The 21,022-nt window shown below is 59.2% G+C and overlaps 1 protein-coding gene across 3 annotated transcripts in view; it reads right to left on the minus strand.

Moving 5' to 3' along the window:
* Nucleotides 1–21,022, minus strand: part of Cnih3 (cornichon family AMPA receptor auxiliary protein 3) — a 39,817-nt gene that overhangs the window by 17,772 nt on the left and 1,023 nt on the right. For all 3 annotated transcript variants that reach the window (XM_042672411.1, XM_042672412.1, XM_042672410.1), the window contains exon 2: nucleotides 3,619–3,687. In XM_042672411.1, coding sequence (XP_042528345.1) covers nucleotides 3,619–3,687 — 69 coding nt within the window. The remainder of the gene's footprint in view (nucleotides 1–3,618; nucleotides 3,688–21,022) is intronic.

The following is a 21,022-nucleotide window of genomic DNA, read 5'->3' on the forward strand; positions in this document are numbered from 1 at the left end:
TCCACACAGCCCCCCCACTCCACACAGCCCCCACCCCCACTCCACACAGCCCCCCCACTCCACACAGCCCCCCCACCCCCACTCCACACAGCCCCCACCCCCACTCCACACAGCCCCCAGCCCCACTCCACACAGCCCCCACCCCCACTCCACACAGCACCCCCACTCCACACAGCCCTCCCACTCCACACAGCCCCCACCCCCACTCCACACAGCCCCCCCACTCCACACAGCCCCCCCACCCCCACTCCACACAGCCCCCACCCCCACTCCACACAGCCCCCACCCCCACTCCACACAGCCCCCAGCCCCACTCCACACAGCCCCCCACTCCACAGAGCCCCCACCCCCACTCCACACAGCCCCCCCACTCCACACAGCCCCCCCACCCCCACTCCACACAGCCCCCCCACTCCACACAGCCCCCCCACTCCACACAGCCCCCACCCCCACTCCACACAGCCCCCACCCCCACTCCACACAGCCCCACCCCCACTCCACACAGCCCCCACCCCCACTCCACACAGCTCCCACCCCCACTCCACACAGCCCCCATCCCCACTCCACAGCCCCCCCACTCCACACAGCCTCCACCCCCACTCCACACAGACCCCCCACCCCCACTCCACACAGCCCCCACCCCCACTCCACACAGCCCCCACCCCCACTCCACACAGCCCCCCCACTGCACAGAGCCCCCCCACTCCACAGAGCCCCCCACTCCACACAGCCCCCCCACCCCCACTCCACACAGCCCCCAGCCCCACTCCACACAGCCCCCCACTCCACAGAGCCCCCCCACTCCACACAGCCCCCCCACTCCACACAGCCCCCCCACTCCACACAGCCCCCCCCACTCCACACAGCACCCCTACTCCACACAGCCCCCACCCCCACTCCACACAGTCCCCCCACTCCACACAGCACCTCCCCCACCCCCACTCCGCTCCAGCCCTAGACTAAGTCTCCCAAACACGTACCATGTACACCTCAGTCACCCAGCTGTGGAGCGGTCACCATGCGACCGCCGGGCACTAGAGGGGGGACCCCGCGCCCAGGACACCCCACGCCCAGCCAGGACACCCCACGCCCAGGGCACCCCACGCCCAGCCACGACACCCCACGCCCAGGACACCCCACACCCAGGACACCCCACGCCCAGCCAGGACACCCCACGACCAGCCAGGACAGGCCACGCCCAGGGCACCCCACGCCCAGCCAGGACACCCCACGCCCAGGACACCCCACGCCCAGCCAGGATACCCCACGCCCAGCCAGGACACCCCACGCCCAGCCAGGCCACCCCACACCAAGGACACCCCACGCCCAGGACACCCCACGCCCAGCCAGGACACCCCACGCCCAGCCAGGACACCCCGCGCCCAGGACACCCCACGCCCAGCCAGGGCACCCCACGCCCAGCCAGGACACCCCGCGCCCAGCCAGGACACCCCGCGCCCAGCCAGGAAACCCCACGCCCAGGACACCCTGCGCCCAGCCAGGACACCCCACGCCCAGCCAGGGCACCCCACGCCCAGCCAGGACACCCCGCGCCCAGCCAGGACACCCCGCGCCCAGGACACCCCACACCCAGGACACCCTGCGCCCAGCCAGGACACCCCACGCCCAGCCAGGACACCCTGCGCCCAGCCAGGACACCCCACGCCCAGCCAGGACACCCCACCCCCAGCCAGGACACCCCACGCCCAGGGCACCCCACGCCCAGCCAGGACACCCCACGCCCAGGACACCCCACGCCCAGCCAGGATACCCCACGCCCAGCCAGGACACCCCACGCCCAGCCAGGACACCCCACACCCAGGACACCCCACGCCCAGGACACCCCTCGCCCAGCCAGGACACCCCACGCCCAGGACACCCCACGCCCAGGACACCCCACGCCCAGCCAGGACACCCCGCGCCCAGGACACCCCACACCCAGGACACCCCATGCCCAGCCAGGACACCCCGCGCCCAGCCAGGACACCCCACGCCCAGCCAGGACACCCCGCGCCCAGGACACCCCACGCCCAGCCAGGGGACCCCACGCCCAGCCAGGACACCCCATGCCCAGGACACCCCGCGCCCAGCCAGGGCACCCCACACCCAGCCAGGGTACCCCGCGCCCAGGACACCCCACACCCAGCCAGGGCACCCCGCGCCCAGGACACCCCGCGCCCAGCCAGGACACCCCACGCCCAGCCAGGGCACCCCACGCCCAGCCAGGGCACCCCACGCCCAGTCAGGGCACCCCACGCCCAGCCAGGACACCCCGCGCCCAGGACACCCCGCGCCCAGGGCACCCCATGCCCAGGGCACCCCACGCCCAGCCAGGACACCCCACGCCCAGCCAGGACACCCCACGCCCAGGGCACCCCGCGCCCAGGACACCCCACGCCCAGGGCACCCCACGCCCAGCCAGGACACCCCACGCCCAGGACACCCCACGCCCAGCCAGGACACCCCACGCCCAGCCAGGACACCCCACACCCAGCCAGGACACCCCGCGCCCAGGACACCCCATGCCCAGGACACCCCACGCCCAGGGCACCCCACGCCCAGGGCACCCCACGCCCAGCCAGGACACCCCACGCCCAGGACACCCCACACCCAGCCAGGACACCCCACGCCCAGCCAGGACACCCCACGCCCAGCCAGCACACCCCGCGCCCAGGACACCCCATGCCCAGGACACCCCACGCCCAGGGCACCCCACACCCAGGGCACCCCACGCCCAGTGCACCCCACGCCCAGCCAGGACACCCCACGCCCAGGGCACCCCGCGCCCAGGACACCCCACGCCCAGGGCACCCCACGCCCAGGGCACCCCACGCCCAGCCAGGACACCCCACGCCCAGCCAGGACACCCCACGCCCAGCCGGACACCCCACGCCCAGCCAGGACACCCCACGCCCAGGACACCCCACGCCCAGGGCACCCCACGCCCAGCCAGGACACCCCGCGCCCAGGGCACCCCACGCCCAGGGCACCCCACGCCCAGCCAGGACACCCCACGCCCAGCCAGGACACCCCACGCCCAGCCAGGACACCCCGCGCCCAGGACACCCCGCGCCCAGCCAGGACACCCCACGCCCAGGACACCCCGCGCCCAGGACACCCCACGCCCAGGGCACCCCACGTCGAGGGCACCGCGGGCCCGCCAGGCACTCTCCAGGCACCCCGCGCCCAGGGCACCGCGGGCCCGCCGGGTACTCTCCGGGCACCCCGCGCCCAGGACACCCCAAGGGCGCTGCCCCCTCATCAGCACGGGGCTCACAAGCACTGGTGCCTCCCTTTTCCTTCACTCTAGGACCATGCTGAGCCAGACACCAGTGGCACCCACTAGGACTTCTCTAGAAATCGAGCCCAGCTTCCCCAAGGCCGCTGCCCATGTCCCCTCAGCCAGAGCCCTGTTTTGTGGAGGACAGAGTAGGGTGATGGGCCCTGGCCGCAGCATCCTGAGGACATGGATTATACCTACGGAGTTCCTAGGACACAGGAAGACCCCAAAGCAGAACCCACTTGGTTCCCGCTAAGAGGGTCCTGTGACCCGAAGAGGACTTCAGCACCAAACAGTGCCGGGCGCAGGGCCGTGGGGACCCCGCGCCCACCACTCACCGCATGGGCAGGGTTGCACTGGTCCACTGGACTCTGGAAATCCGTCCTTAGCTCATCAAAGGTAATGATCTGAAACAGAACACATCAGGGGCTACTCACCCTGCGGCCGCCGCAGCCCGGAGGCGCAGAGGACCCACCGTGGTCCAGCGCGCTCTGTCCAGGACTCGCTCCACTCGCGTCTTCTCACGGCTTTTTGCCATCTGTGTGTCTGTCTGCTTTGGCAAAACACACTTTGCCCTTATTTTTAAATAGTATATTTTAGTTTTCTTATTAATAAAGTATTCGGATTTTTAAGTATATTTTGGATAGGAAGACCTTGGAAGGCATTTAATTTGGAATATTTCCTCTTGTTTTGTGGCTTGTTCTTTTCCTAGCACTATGATACCAAGAGCAAAATAATTTCACTGTGACACTTCCCAGTTTATTCTATTTCCTTTCACAGATCAGACTTGGAACACTGGACACAAGAATGCCTTTGGATTTAAAACTTCCTAATGCCACAAATATTCTCCCCATGGCCAGGCCCCATGTTCTGCTGTGCTTGGCCCTCCCTGAGAAAAGGGGGCGACGCTGAGCCTCTGGAGTGGACGGCCAAAAAGCGGGTTCGACGTGAGGGAAGGGAAGGAATCGGAGGAGGAGGAGAGACACCAGGATTTGCCCCAGTGCCACGCACCTTTCTCCAACGCAGACGTCGTTCCTACCACCACCAGGCTTGTACTAACCTCTCCAGCAAGCAGGGTCCGCTGAGGTGTGAGTCTGATCCAGGCCCAGAGGCCTCCACCCTGTCCGCCTGAGGTTGGTGGGAAGGAGGCCCAAGCCCAGCTGGAGGCAGGACCTTAGGGAGCATCTGAGGAAGGCTCCCATGAGAAAGCCATTTTGTCATGAGACAAAACAGCTACTCCACTAATCTACAACAGTTCCTTTGCTGAATGCTGCTTTGGCAGGATCTTTGTGGAGGTTGAAGAAATGGCTGGACTTTAGCTCTGTCAGCTGAGGAGTCCTGTCCCAAGCTGTCCCTTCCAAACGGAGTGTCAGAGCAACTGGGGCGTTCTTAGCTTCCTTGGCTGTACGGGAGCAGGGCCTTCAATCTAACCCTCTATGGCCCCCTTCCCTGTCGATTCCACCGGCCTCCCTGGCCCCCCTTCCCTGTCGATTCCACCGGCCTCCCTGGCCCCCCTTCCCTGTCGATTCCACCGGCCCCCCTTCCCTGTCGATTCCACCGGCCTCCCTGGCCCCCCTTCCCTGTCGATTCCACCGGCCCCCCTTCCCTGTCGATTCCACCGGCCTCCCTGGCCCCCCTTCCCTGTCGATTCCACCGGCCCCCCTTCCCTGTCGATTCCACCGGCCCCCCTTCCCTGTCGATTCCACCGGCCTCCCTGGCCCCCCTTCCCAGTCGATTCCACCAGCCTCCCTGGCCCCCCTTCCCAGTCGATTCCACCGGCCTCCCTGGCCCCCCTTCCCTGTTGATTCCACCGGCCTCCCTGGTCCCCCTTCCCTGTCGATTCCACCGGCCCCCCTTCCCTGTTGATTCCACCGGCCTCCCTGGTCCCCCTTCCCTGTCGATTCCACCGGCCCCTCTTCCCAGTCGATTCCACCGGCCTCCCTGGCCCCCCTTCCCTGTCGATTCCACCGGCCCCCCTTCCCTGTTGATTCCACCGGCCTCCCTGGCCCCCCTTCCCTGTTGATTCCACCGGCCTCCCTGGTCCCCCTTCCCAGTCAATTCCACCGGCCTCCCTGGCCCCCCTTCCCTGTCGATTCCACCGGCCTCTCTCCCGGCACTGCTCTGTGGCACCTTGTTTCAGAAAGCTCTTCAGTCGCTGACGCCTCACAGCCGAACGCGCTCACTGCTGTACCTTTCTGAAATGATCACCAGCTAGTGCACACCGCGGTCCAGCCAGAGGGTCCCAACTGCGATCCTGGTGTGGCAGGGCAGGGGTACCTGGCCTGCCGTGCTCACCCCCGAGGCCCGGCCCTCCAAAGGGCAGAAGGCAGGGTTGCGGAGACACGAGCCGGTCGAGGCCCCCGTCCCCACTCCCTGGCCCTCATCTCTGGAACAGCACTGAGGAGAATGAAGCAGGCTGCCAGGAGACTACAGTCAGGGGAAGGACCAGAACATAGTACGTTTGTGGAAAAATAAAACCAGGGACAAAAAGAAGTCAGAATGGGGCAGGAGATCAGGGAAGCACCAGGGAGGAGGAGGTGCCCAAGCGGAGTCCCAGGAAGATGCTCACCAAGGAAGCTGTTCTGCAGAGGCTCAGAGAGGGTGAGCTCATGGGTGTGAGGTACATTAGAGCCTGAGCAGAGAGGCCCCGGCTCTGCCTGACCCCGTCCGAGAACAAGCTCTATTGTCTTGAGCTGCTGCATCCATGAAAGCAAGAACCTGCTACCTGAGGCCGTGAGCAAGCAGTGAGCAGAGGCGCTTCCCCGGCAAACCCGGGCCTCCTCCGTAGGCCCCCAAGCCCCTCTCAGTCCTGACAGGGAGCCGCTCTCCCTGCCTGCCCGCAGCCTAGCCCTGCCACACTGCCTCAGGCACGGCAGGAGTTCCCGTGGCTGCAAGGCTGAAGGCCCTGGGCTGCTTTGCGGCTACACACAGGGTGTGTGCTCAGCGCCAGTTCTGTAACCTCTCCCCATTCGCCATGTTGCTGGAGGCAAGTGTCTACGTCATTCGGCAACCCGGAGGAGGGGAGTCGGCCCCAGCTCCACCAGTTTCTCTGGGCTCCAGGTACGAGTGCTCATCAGGTCTTCACTCAGAGCCAAGGGGCTCACAAAGCACCTGATGCCTCTCACCCCAGGAGGTGCCAGGCTGCAGGTCACCAGGCTTTGGGGAGCACTTCCGCCTGCTTAATTCATGTCCTTAGTATCTGACATCCCACCACCCACCGTCCACATGAAGCTCTGCGACGTCATGAGGATGGCCAGGCTGCCCAACTGCAGGGCCAAGCTGGGCTCGCCCTCCCCTCCCTCCCGCCCTCCCAACGTGCTCTCCCCTCCATCCCCTCCCTCCCAACGTGCTCCCCTCCCTCCCCTCCCTCCCTCATGTTCTCTGCTCCCTCCCCTTCCCCTCCCTCCCCTCCCTCTCCCTCCCTGCTCCCCGCTGGACTGTGGTCTTGGTGAGGGCAGTGGAGGACATTTGTTCATGAACCCACAGGAGTGTGGCAATGGGCGTGACACAGCAGACTCCGCCAACACTCGGCCTGACAGGCTCCCAACCCAACCAACGGAGAAAACGCAACAGAGTCCTCCAGAGAAAGACCAGCGTGGGGAGCCCGCCTTCGATCACACAGACTGAGAGGACGCCGGCTGCAGGCCAAATGTAAAGGCCGCCGCTGGCCCTCAGGAGGATGGACTGTCTCTATTCAGGGGAAGGAGCCCACCCACATTGGGTGTTAGCCGTGTGCAGAAACATCCAGACTAATGACAGGCCACGTGTCCTGGCACGGCCACGTCACGCTGATGCCAAAAGCAGACACAACCCCCAGGCCGAGCACGGAAGGCCCCGGGCCTTTCCTCAGGGCAGTATGGTCCTGAATCTTAGCAATGAGCTTCTCTCAGAAGGGAAGCTGGGAAAGGTATGGCTCTTGGACGTAGATGGGTACAAAGCAGAGGAGGCGTAGACTCGGACACAGCACCTCCCCCGTGGCCCGGGGAGCTGCCTGGAGGGTGAGGCCGGACCGCTCCACAGAGGAGCCCCCTGGACCACAGGCAGCACGCAGGAGCACAGAGCGCTGCTCTCCAAGCCCCGGTCCTGGGGAATGACTTAAAATACAACATTTCACCTGCAAGAGCACAGTAGCTTGTGTAGGGGGGGGCTCTGTGCACAGAGCCACAACCCTTGTGTTGCTACTTGAAATGTGCACTGGTGACTGTCCTGTGGATGCTTGGGCTCCGGCCTCCTAAGCCGGACCCTCCTCCCCTCCTGGCCCAGCCAGTCAGGCCCACAGTGTGGAGCAGAGCCCAGGGCAGAGCTGGGCCGGCCACCCAGTCCTGGGGGGAGGACTCCAGGGGAGCGGGACCCCAGGGGAGCGGGGACCCAGGGGAGCGGGGACACCTGCCCTCTAGTGGCAGCCATGTGCATTGCAGCACCGTAGAGGAAAAAGTCTCAAGTAGAAGCCAGGCCTGTGCGGTGTTAAGGGCCGGAGAAATTTAAGGAACAGCGAAGGACAAAGCTCAAAGCCCAGACGCTCTTCCTGTCCCTAGAATTCTAGATCTTGTGCCATTTCCACCAGCCAGACAGACACTGAGGCTGGGCGCCCCCTGGTCATCCCGCCCTCCCGTGCAGTCCACTTCAGAGCCAGACCAGGCACGTGGCTGTGTCTAGCAGACTCTCACACCCTGCCCACCAGCGGTGTGACCTGACCCGTCCTGACCAGGACCCAGAGGGGCTGAAAACAAGGCAGGGAGCGCTAGTCTAGGGGACCTACAGCCTTGCTCAGCCTGCACCGGAGTTCACACGCCCCACTCACCCCGCTGTCCTGTCTGGACTGACCGTCCACAGCTCACCCCGCTGCCCTGTCTGGACTGACCGTCCCCAGCTCACCCCACTGTCCTGTCTGGACTGACCGTCCACAGTTCACCCCGCTGTCCTGTCTGGACTGACCGTCCACAGCTCACCCCGCTGTCCTGTCTGGACTGACTGTCCCCAGCTCACCCCGCTGTCCTGTCTGGACTGACCATCCCCCAGCTCACCCCGCTGTCCTGTCTGGACTGACCGTCCCCAGCTCACCCCGCTGTCCTGTCTGGACTGACCGTCCCCAGCTCACCCCGCTGTCCTGTCTGGACTGACCATCCCCCAGCTCACCCCGCTGTCCTGTCTGGACTGACTGTCCCCAGCTCACCCCGCTGTCCTGTCTGGACTGACCGTCCCCAGCTCACCCCGCTGTCCTGTCTGGACTGACCATCCCCCAGCTCACCCCGCTGTCCTGTCTGGACTGACCGTCCCCAGCTCACCCCGCTGTCCTGTCTGGACTGACCGTCCCCAGCTCACCCCGCTGTCCTGTCTGGACTGACTGTCCCCAGCTCACCCCGCTGTCCTGTCTGGACTGACCATCCCCCAGCTCACCCCGCTGTCCTGTCTGGACTGACTGTCCCCAGCTCACCCCGCTGTCCTGTCTGGACTGACCGTCCCCAGCTCACCCCGCTGTCCTGTCTGGACTGACCGTCCACAGCTCACCCCGCTGTCCTGTCTGGACTGACTGTCCCCAGCTCACCCCGCTGTCCTGTCTGGACTGACCGTCCACAGCTCACCCCACTGTCCTGTCTGGACTGACCATCCCCCAGCTTCACTGTTTTACTATTAACTTCCAGGGGCAGAGTGGGAGCCTAAGAGGTTGGGGACATGTCCATTCTTCACATTTCATGACAGAGGTGCCAAGAAGCTAGAACTTGAACGAGAACAAAAGGACAGTGGGGGGGGGGACGTGGCCTCTCGGGGCAGCTCACCAGGCTCCAGGCGCCCCGGGCCCAGTCACACTGTGTCTGTGGACCCCGTGCTCCTGGTAGCATCCACTCACACACCACCAAGTCCATAGTCACACGGCGGACAGTCCCGAGCGGGGACCGGGCTGGAGGCCAGATTGTAGGCCAAGGCCAACGCACAGACAAGACTCCTCTCCACCAGCAGAACCCTGGGGAGTGCCTGGCTCTGTACTGAAGGAACAGGTGCAGGGGCTCAGAGGGGGAGGGGCTCTCGAGAGGGAGGGAGGACAGGATCCCTCTGGGAGGAGGACAGGATCCCTCCAGGAAGAGGACAGGATCCCTCTGGGAAGACAGGATCCCTCTGGGAGGAGGACAGGATCCCTCCGGGAGGAGGACAGGATCCCTCTGGGAGGAGGACAGGAATCCCTATGGGAGGAGGACAGGATCCCTCTGGGAGGACAGGATCCCTCTAGGAAGACAGGATCCCTTTGGGAGGAGGACAGGATCCCTCTGGGAGGAGGACAGGATCCCTCTGGGAAGACAGGATCCCTCTGGGAGGAGGACAGGATCCCTCCGGGAGGAGGACAGGATCCCTCCGGGAGGAGGACAGGATCCCTCCGGGAGGAGGACAGGATCCCTCTGGGAGGACAGGATCCCTCTGGGAGGACAGGATCCCTCTGGGAGGAGGACAGGATCCCTCCGGGAGGAGGAGAGGATCCCTCTGGGAGGAGGACAGGATCCCTCCGGGAGGAGGACAGGATCCCTCTGGGAGGAGGACAGGATCCCTCCGGGAGGAGGAGAGGATCCCTCTGGGAGGAGGACAGGATCCCTCCGGGAGGAGGACAGGATCCCTCTGGGAGGACAGGATCCCTCTGGGAGGAGGACAGGATCCCTCCGGGAGGAGTACAGGATCCCTCTGGGAGGAGGACAGGATCCCTCTGGGAGGAGGACAGGAGAGCCTTGAGCGCTGTCAGGCTGGTCCAGGACCTGACGGTGGTGGTGATCCCTCACGAGGCGCCCCCCCCCACTTCCGCAGATGTCCACCCCACTTGCTAGACCCCAGCAGCCCAGCAGGTGCCACAAAGGGAGGCTCTGCTGCAGAGACTCACCTCGGCATTGTCACACACCATCACTCCCAACGCGAGCCTTGGAGCTCTGGGAAATTGCTCAGGCCCGTCAGGGAAACAAACAGGCTACGTAAAGTAATTCAGGTCATCTTTACAGAATGTCAGCCCTCCGCTCTCGTTCCCACTCGAGCATTCCTTCCTCCCCAGCAGCAGCGGGCAGCAGCTCACAGCCCTTCCTGCGGCCACTCAGCCGCTGCAGGGTGGTGACACACACAAAGGGGCCTCAGCTGACCAGCCTCCTGCCAACACTGCGCGGCCTTTCACCTGCTCAGGTGCCCCACACCACCTGGCAGACAGCCCATCTTCCCAAAGGCCAAAGGCCACAGGTCAGCAGGCAGGCCCCCTCACAGGCAGGCTGTTCCTATTTCTCCACGTACACAATTCTCTTCATTGATAGGGAAGGAAATCTGTTCTGCTCAAAAGCAGGTTTTCTATCTTGGCAACTATAAACAGGAGGTTCTATCTGCTGTGTTTCTTATCCATCTATCTAAAACCACCAAAGTCACAGAAAATGTGGCTGTCCAACAGGTGTCCCCGGCGAAGGCAAGGGGGCGGACGGCTCCACGAAGGGCACTCACTGCCACAGGCGCCACAGAAGCCAGGCCAGGTGCTGCCTGCGGACCCCATCACAGGACCGCAGCCCGTTTCTAACAGCTGGGAGGCCGCTGCAGCCTCAGGCCGGCCAGCCCAAGCCTTTCTGCCCCCCATGGGTCCGGGTTAGGCAAGAAGCATGGTCTATGGGAGGCAGGGGCGATGGCAGTGGACGGCAGCCATCAGTCCAGGGCCCCTGACGGCCAGGGTAGCAGCAAGGGGCCATTACAGCTCCTGCAGGGGCATCTGACTGCGGAACTGTGCCAGGGACCGTGAGCCCCGGAGCCACAGGCACCCCCTACCCCGCCGCGCGGCGGGGCTTTCTTGGGACTGTCTGCTGGCCTGTGGCTGCCGGGAGCCGCCTCCCACCTGCACTTCTCCAAGCCCCAGCCTGGCAAAGGCAGACCTCCACACCTCTCACGAGAACCTGATGTGGTAACGCCAAAGCAGACAGTGTCCCAGCTGCTCACAAGTGAGCTAAGGCCCAGCCCTGTAACCCCCTCCCAGCACCAAGGTCCGCCTGTGGGCACCAACCACAGGCGGATGGGGCTGTTATGCAAATGAAGGGCTGAGTGTGTGCTAACTGCAGGCCTTGCTGGGCGGCGGGTGAGAGCCTGCCTGGCATGAGAGTAGTCTAGTTGCTCCTTTGGCAGTGTTTTGCTTAGGACAGCTAGGAAGACCCGATGGGCTCAGCAGTTGTCAGTTAGGGAGTTGTGTCTCCTCTGCGCCCAGCATCTCAGCATATTTAAAGGGAAAACATAACTTTTCTGAAGGAGACTTAAAATGAAGGATCGCCAGCACCAGGCTTTACCAATGCGTCACAGCGCTGGAACAGTGCTCCACAACTCCCCCACTCTTGGGGGAGACACGGTCCCTGCCATCTGTCTCGCTGACAGCAATAAGTCTTCCACCAGCCTCTCCAGACAAGCTAATCATGACCTGGCTCAAGACCTGGCGCCTTCAGGACTGTAGAAAGTCAGAGAACCATGATGACAAAGAAGCCAGGGCCTGGCTCCCTTGATGACTGGTAGAGAACTTCCAAAGACAAGCCAGGTGCCAGGGAGAAACACTCTGGAAACTCATCAGGGCAGAAGAGGAGCTGTGGCCCAGCTCAGGAGGCCGGAGGCAGAGGGCAGGGCCCCTCTTGCGTGATGGAGTGGAGGGGCCCTGCAGGGCGGGGGGGGTCGTCGGGGTGACTGGAGCCAGGTACCCAGATGTAGCACATGCTCCATCTTAAAAAAAAATGAATTAAGCCAGGCGCCAGTGGCTCATGCCTGTCATCCTAGCTACTCAGGAGGCTGAGATCTGAGGATCGCGGTTCAAAGCCAGCCCAGGCAGGATAGTCTGTGAGACTCTGATCTCCAATAAACCACCAGAAAACTGGAAGTGGTGCTGTGGCTCAAGCGGTAGAGCGCTCGCCTTGAACTGAAGAGCTGAGAGACAGCGCCCAGGCCCAGAGTTCAAGCCCCACAACCGACAAAAAAAAATGGATTAAGAATGCAAGTGTGCGCTAGGTGGGTAAAAACCTGTTCACAAGAAGAGAGTACATCTCCTTAAAAATAGACAAATAGACAGATGATAGACACCAGCTAAATGGCTGGCTGGCTGGATAACAGATACAACACAAATAATTGACAAGTCAATAGATAATAGGTAGACAGAGAAATGGTCACCAGAGGATAGGTTAAAGATGAGATAGCCACTCACCACTATCATCCTACTCAGGAGGCTAAGACCTGAGATTCACAGTTCAAAGCTGGCCCAGACAGAAAAAAGTCTGAGACTCAACTCCAGTTACCTACCAAAAGGCTGGAAGTGGAGCTGTGGTTCAAGTAGTGAATATACATATATATGGAATAGTGCCCAGGCCCTGAGTTCAAGCTCCAAGAGCACACACACACACACACACAGATGAATGGACAGACTAATTCATAGACAGATGATAGCAAGGTGGGTGAGTAGGTAGGTACATTATAAATTAGATAGATCACAGATAGATCATTGATAGATGGTTCCTTGATTGATGGGTGACGGAAGACAGACAAATAGAAGTATTTAAGACCCTCAAGGATATGCAATTATCTGAAATATGGGCGTCTATTTTTTCTTTAGCCCAGTTAGGTCCAGCTGGGGGTGACTATTTGGCAGGCCCAGCTGTGAGGGCTGGGAACACCTCCGCACGCTTCATGCTGCTACAGGACACAGGGCGTGGGATGCAGATCCTGTGCCCTGGAGGAAGAACCAGGGAGCTGTGCTTTGCCCTAGGTGGGCTGCATGGTCCCTTGGGGCTCACGTAGCCTAGTTTCCAGAGGAGACAGAAGCGGTGTTCATAGAAATCCAGGTCCATGATCACATGACTCTGTCTCCTTCCTCAATGATAGGCTAATGAAAAGGCAACACAGCAGCAGACACTGACTCCGCGCACCCATGCAATCTCAGTGCAGGCTCTCCCTGGGTGTCGGCTGGGCAAGGGGACCCTGTGGGGCAGGGTCCCACCCCGGCCAGCCAGGCGCCACAGCAGCTCCCCAGCAGAGCGGTGCCTGGGAGGGAGACAGACAGACAGACAGACACACACACACACACACACACACACACACACGCACGCACGCAGGCACACACGCCTGGCCCTGGACGTCCCACAGTAATCCCAGGAGACCCGTTAATCATTTAACCACTTCCACACCCTCAACCCTGAATGCAGTTTGCTAATTCCTTTTGTGAATGAGGCTCATCCAATCACTTGAATATTTTTTTAATCCAAGATACAAATGTCTCTATTACATGGGGGCCATCTGGGCTGCGCCTACCAACTGGTTATGTTGCTATCAACTCTTTTTTTAGACTTCATGATCCATTGCCAATAAGGGGAAAAAAAGAAGAAAAAGAAATTAGAGCCGAGACTTGCTTTCCTCCCTGAATATTTCCCCTGTAGAAGAAATGGATACTATAGGCAAAATGGACCAAGTGAATACAAAAACAGAAAGCAATCCCAAGACATGCTCTAGGGGTGTCAGCCTGAGGTTCTAAGTGCTGTGGAGCTGACATGTTCTGGGGGTGTCAGCCTGAGGTTCTAGGTGCTCTGGACCTGACATGTTCTGGGGGTGTCAGCTGAGGTTCTAGGTGCTGTGGAGCTAACCTGCTCTGGGGGTATCAGCCTGAGGTTCTAGGTGCTGTGGAGCTGACCTGCTCTGGGGGTGTCAGACTGAGGTTCTAGGTGCTGTGGAGCTGACCTGCTCTGGGGGGTGTCAGCCTGAGGTTCTAGGTGCCACGGAGCTGACATGCTCTGGGGATTTTGTTCTATGTTTCTCGGTGCCATGGAGCTGACCTGACCTGGAGATATCAGTCTGCAATTGTAGGTGCAGTAGAATGACAGGTGGTCGCAGCTTATGTTCCAGGGAAGGGACCACCAGCTGTGCACCTCAGTCAGATCTGAAGCAGGCAATGGAGAGGGAATAGAGATCCTAAGCAATGCAGAGGGAAGGAAAGAGAAGGAAAAAAGAGCAGGGCGAGAGGGGATGGGGGAGATAGAAAAGAAAGCCACGGTCTAGCATCCCCAGTCCCAAGCCTTAGCAACAAGCGCCCAGCTCCAGACTGGCCAGCAGGTCAGTGATGGGCGCTGAGCACCAGGTTTACCACACTGAACACAGCCACAAGAGGGACCCTGTGAGAGGAAGGCCGGTGTGGCCGCTCTCTATGGAGTTGGCTCCTCCTTGGCTCGGAGAAAGGAGTCCAGAGGGAGAGACCCAGTGGACCACTTGGTCAGACCTAGGTCCTGAGCACACACTGCGGTCACACACCTGCAGGGACCACCCCCCCCCCGGGGACACACCCCCGTGGGGACACACCCCATAATCACACACACCCGCCCACTCTCGTGATCACACATCCCCCCCGTGATCACACACCCCCCGCCCCCCCCGTGATCACACACACACCCCGTGATCACACACGCCCCCCCCGTGATCACCCCCCCCGTGATCACACCCCCCCATGATCACACACACCCCCCCCGTGATCACACACACACCCCGTGATCACACACGCCCCCCCCGTGATCACACACACCCCCGTGATCACACACACACACCCATGATCACACACACACACCCCTGTGATCACACACGCCCCCCTGTGATCACACACACACACCCCCGTGATCACACACACACCCCGTGATCACACACGCCCCCCCGTGATCACACACACCCCCGTGATCACACACACACACCCATGATCACACACACCCCCCCCGTGATCACACACACACACCCCTGTGATCACACACGCCCCCCTGTGATCACACACACACACACCCCGTGATCACACACACACCCCGTGATCACACACGCCCCCCCCCGTGATCACATACCCCCCCGTGATCACACACACACCCCCATGATCACACCCCCCCCGTGATCACACACACCCCGTGATCACACCCGCCCCCCCTGTGATCACACACACCCCGTGATCACACCCGCCCCCCCCTGTGATCACACACACCCCGTGATCACACCCGCCCCCCCCGTGATCACACACACCCACCCCCCGTGATCACACACACACCCCCGTGATCACACACACACACACCCCGTGATCACACACGCACACACCCCCATAATCACCCCCCGTGATCACACACACCCGCACCCCCATGATCACACACACCCCGTGATCACACACAGCCACCCCCCCATAATCACCCCCCGTGATCACACACACCCACACCCCCGTGATCACACACACACCCCCGTGATCACACACAGCCACCCCCCATAATCACCCCCGTGATCACACCCACACCCCGTGATCACACACACCCCGTGATCACACACACCCCGTGATCACACACACCCGCAGACACTGCAGACACATTGCCATCCGCCCCAGGTCCTTCCAGGCACCTAGTCTCCACAGACTGCACAGAATCGGAAGCAGAGCCTAGAAAGCAGCTCCAAGCACGGCACTGCTCACAGTCAGGTGCAGGCTACGCCAACAGAGGTGGGAGACTTAGACGCAAGCCTCTGGTTGGAGAGAGCGAACACTGGCTGAATGAACGGGTCTGGTAACCTCTCCTGCAGGGTCCTTTAGTCTACCCTCCATCAGCTGCAAGTGGCCTACAGCCTTCCACCCCTGCCTCACCCAGAACTCATGCACTGAAAGGGAAGCCCACAGTATGCAGAAAAAGGCACCGCCAGGCGGATACGTTTGAATGTGTGTGTGTGTGTGTGTGTGTGTGTGTGTGTATAAGAGATAGACACACACACATACACTAATAATTACCTCTTTACAAACCTACTTGTTTCCTTTAAAGCCACTTTTGTGAGTCAAAGTAGCAGAAAGACACTAGAAAATGAAGTCAGAGTGCAAGTCGTCTCCAGGGAGCTGACAGCCAGATGTTTCCAGGTCCTGTCCTCAGTAGTCCTCAGCAGGGAGGCAAAAGCCACAGCCCCAGTTCCCAGAGCCCAGAGGGGCTGCGGTCCCCGGACCTCAGTCCTGACAGCCCTCAGGGCATGCTGGAGCTCTACCCTGCTCTGAGCAGAGATGTAAACAACACTTCCATCAACAATACAACTTTCTGGCAAGCTACACTGTGTTCTTAGTAGCAGGTACATGTCTCTGTTTTCACATGACCCAAACACTCTCAGCCCTAACACACAGAACACGGCTGATGGCTTCTGATGAACTCTCCTGGGTCGTAGGCCTGGCCCAGAAGCTGTTGTTGGCAAAATCTCTTTTTAAGGACCATTTGTAACTTCTGACAACTGGGGCGTAATGCCAAGACTTAAAGAAAGACTATCTGTTACAGTGACTACAATAAAGTTCAGGTCATGAAGTCTACGCAGACCAGGTACATAAGCAAATTCACAAACCTGAGCAGCTAGAGACACCCTAGAGGGAAGGTCACAAGGTGATGTCACAGTTTGAACATGATGTGCCCCCATGGAGTCCCTGCTGTGTGGTCCTGAGCTGGTGGTGCTGTGTGGGGAACGTGCCTGGGGGGAGCTCCTGCTGGAGGAAGCGGGCATGATCAACAGCCCCTGAGGCCCTGCTCTACCTCACCTTCCAGTGTGAGGACTAAGACCTCTGAAACCATGAACGAAATAAAGCCTTCCTCCTGGAAACTATTTTTCTTAAGTATCTGGCCAAAGTAATACAAGTCTGGCTTGGGGGAGACCAAACATTCTGTAAGACTAAAGGAGTCACCAAAAAAAATTAATCATACAATTGCTACTTCACCCTGAAATCCCGCTCGAAGTCAGCATGGACCCCAGAGAAGCACTGGGACCTGAACGGGAGTTTGCACGCAAGCTGACAGTGGTGTACCTGCTCAGAAGAACAGAACAAAAACCGTCAGAGTCCCATCGTGGCTGTCTGTGGTTGCAGAGCTGGGGTCAGCTTATTGGCTCTGTCTAAGAAGCCAGAAGAAGGGCGGAAGAAAAGAGAGCTCCAATGGCTGAAGGCCAGCACCTCCCCAGGGAGACACGGGTGTGAGCCCCTGGGAGACTTGGGTGTGAGCGCGTGGAGGGTCATGAGTGTGAGCTCCTATGAATAATCTATGAGCCACAAATGTGCCACCAATGAGCCGACACCAGCCACCTGGCCCAGAGAACAATCAGTTCTCAAGGTGAGCGCTCTACCACTTGAGCCACAGCGCCACTTCCAGTTTTGCTCATGGCGAGCACTCAACCCCTAGAGCCACAGTGCCACTTTCGGTTTTCTAGTGGTTTTTTTTTTGGAGATAAGAGTTTCACAGACGTGCCTGCCTGAGCTGGCTTTGAGCCACGATCCACAGATCTCAGCCTCCTGAGTAGCTAGGATGACAGGCGTGAGCCACCGCCGCCCCTGAAGGCACAAACTCCACCAGCAAATGCCACTGTGAATCTAAAGAAACTTCAGAGTGCAACTGCACATCAAATCTTTCTAGGGAGCAGAATCAGTTTTATTCAAAAATGTCCGAACTCTTGACTCTAGATATAAAAACTTTAACACTGGGGGGGGGGGGGGGGGGGAAGGAGAAGGATTGGGATTGGGGGGGAGGGGGGAGGCTGGGAAGGGATGTGAAGGGTAAACAAAGGAGGAGGCTGCAATGCTTGGTAAGAAATGTACGCATTATCCTGCCCATGTAATTGTAACCCCTCTGTACAGTATGTTCACAAATAAAATAAAATTAAATTAAAAAAAAAAAACTTTAACACTAAAAGCCTGAAAATAAAAGGTAATGAACCTCTGATCTTTTCTAAGAATGGTGTCATCTGTGTTTATACAGTTCAGAAACGGGTTCCACCAGGCGAGAGCAAGATTCTTGTGAGAAAACACGGTAAGAACATGTCGCTGCACATTCTTCACAACATTTGGGTTTCTTTCCTCCTAAATATACACATGGAATTCCCCACGCTGCTGATCACATCTACGGTGTATAACATGTGAACATGTTATATGTTATAGACTTTGATAGACAATTTGCTCCAGGAAAGTTAGAATGAACTTGGGACTTTAAATGAGCATCATTATTCCACAATACTCTGAAATTTGGGAAATTATGTAATCACTTAATCACAATTAAAAAAAAAAAAAAAAGAACCTCGGGGAAGGTAGGGAGAGAAGGGATGACAGGGGAAAAACAATGGAGGGGGTAACAATGTTCAATAGGAAGTGTACTCATTACCTTGCTCATGTAACTGTAACCCTCTGTATAGTATCTTTACAATAAAAAATTAAAAAAAAAAAAAAAAGATGCCCAAGCCCTTCTGGATATTAAGATCAGTAGTGATGGTTCATTATTTATCACTGTATTTTCAAAGATTTGGCAATGGACTTGTTTTATTTTACAAGCAAAAGCCTAATTCTAAAGAAAATAAAATGTGACTCCCTACCAGTGGAGCACATCTGTAATCCTACCTACTCTAGAGGCTGAGCTCTAAGGATCAAAGTTCAAAGTTGGCCCTGGCAGGAAAGTCTGTGAGACTCTTATCTTCACTAAACTACCAAAAAAAAAAAAAAACAGAAATGGAGCTGTGGCTCAAGTGGTAGAGCAGTAGCCTTGAGTAAAAGAAGCTCAGGGACAGCGTCCAGGGACTGAGTTCACACCCAGGACTGGCACAACAACAACAACAAAAGGATTTCCTCTGGTTAAAAATAATATCCTAAGCCAGGTGCCAGTGGCTCCATACTTACAATCCTAGCTACCCAGCAGAGAAGAGGATCGCTCAAAGCCTGCAGGAACATCTGTAAGACTCTTACCCCCAAAACCACCTGAAAACTGGAAGCGATATTGTGGTTCAAAGTGGTATGGCACCAGCCTTGAGCAAAAGAGCTGGGGAACAGCGCCTGGACCCGAATTCAAGCCCCATGACTGACAGAAAAGAAAAAAGAAAAAAAAAAAAAGAACATAATATATTGCTTGAAATCTTGTTATAACTACAAACCAAAATCCAACTCTAAATATCTTGTTTACAAAGAATTCTTGGGTAGAGATGACTATCTCTTGTAAAGGATCCTCAGGGAGTGGCAGGAAGAGTCCAGACTCTGCTCAGATCCCAGCGCGGCGCACACCAGCTGTGCAACCTCAGACGCATTTCATACCCTCTCAGAACCAGCTTCTTCATCTGAAACACATGAGCTCTGAGAACCTGATGTAGAAAGGAACCTCTGTTCCATGTAACTCCTAAATGGGACAAATGTTCAGAGATGGGGCTGGACTGAAACAGTGTCCTCTGAAAACAAATGTGTTGCAGCTGGCCCTCTCCACGCTCACTCTCAGAAGCGGGGACAGCCCTCAGGTACAGGGCCCTGCGGCACGCACTGCCACTGCATGAACAGCACCTTCCCTGACTTCCTACGCGGGGTGGACAAGCACCGCAGCCCATCTATGCAACAGTGCAGCGGGGCACAGGGCATCAACATCTGCTAAACAGTCCATGTCAGATTTCTTAAGTGTACAAAAAACACAAGGATCTGGGAAGCACACAATCTAACACAGAGCCATCTCTCCTGAATTCTGGCTGAAATAAGTACCGCCGTGCAACCAACATACACATACACACAACACGTGTCCTGAAATCAGGACAATTTCCCCGTTCAGTGTTCTGGAACCAAATATCGGTGGTAGGGTTTAGAACTGTTACTATAATTAAAGTTAAGGAGCTCAGACTTCTCATGACTAGAAACAGGAATCTGGCCTATTCCGCCAGGACGGAGCAGGGCTGGTTGTGGGCTTTCACCCTTTGGGATGAGCAGAGCCAGCGAGGGCCCACCAGAACCTGAGACTGCCAATCAAACACCTCTGAGTCACCAGCAGCAAAAGTCAGCCCCTGAATTAACTTGTTCTTGCATTATTCATCATCTCACTGAGCCAGAGAAAGTGGTTCTCCCTGGTGACCAGCCTGCTCTGCATCCTGACGCCCGCCACTCAGCCCTCTGAAATCGGCCACCCTTGGGTCACTGCAGAAATCAAAGAAGCAGCGGTGAAGTGCGAGATTCCAGCCCGAGACGCCAGGAAGCGCCCAGCAGCTCAGGTGGAGGTCTGTGGCCGGCCTGGCCAGGACTTAACAGCTCCTCCAGACTTAACTCTCCACTGTCATTAGATTTGGTAGAGAAGGGAGGGCAAACCCACACCACTCCCAAGCAACAGCCCGCTGTGCTGCCCACCAGCCCCAGCCTTCTCCCACTGGAAGATGCACAGCTCCAGAGAGAGGGAGAGGCTCAGAGGGGATGGCTCCACCCAACCTGGGCTCCCTGGGCCCCTAAGTCCTAGAGCCTTCCGCTGCCCACCCGGGCAGGTGCCCCTCCCCTGCACCTCACACCCCACTGCCCCTCCCCTGCACCCCACACCCCACTGCCCCTCCCCTGCACCCCACTGCCTCTCCCCTGCACCCCACACCCCACTGCCCCTCCCCTGCACCCCACTGCCTCTCCCCTGCACCCCACTGCCTCTCCCCTGCACCCCACACCCCACTGTCCCTCCCCTGCACCCCACACCCCACTGCCCCTCCCCTGCACCCCACTGCCCCTCCCCTGCACCCCACACCCCACTGCCTCTCCCCTGCACCCCACACCCACACCCCACTGCCCCTCCCCTGCACCCCACACCCACACCCACACCCCACTGCCCCTCCCCTGCACCCCACATCCCACTGCCCCTCCCCTGCACCCCACACCCCACTGCCTCTCCCCTGCACCCCACACCCCACTGCCTCTCCCCTGCACCCCACACCCACACCCCACTGCCCCTCCCCTGCACCCCACACCCACACCCACACCCCACTGCC

The sequence above is a fragment of the Dipodomys spectabilis genome, unplaced genomic scaffold (genome assembly GCF_019054845.1).
Source record: "Dipodomys spectabilis isolate Male_0828 unplaced genomic scaffold, ASM1905484v1 ptg000706l, whole genome shotgun sequence".
NCBI classification, from domain to species: Eukaryota; Metazoa; Chordata; class Mammalia; order Rodentia; family Heteromyidae; genus Dipodomys; species Dipodomys spectabilis.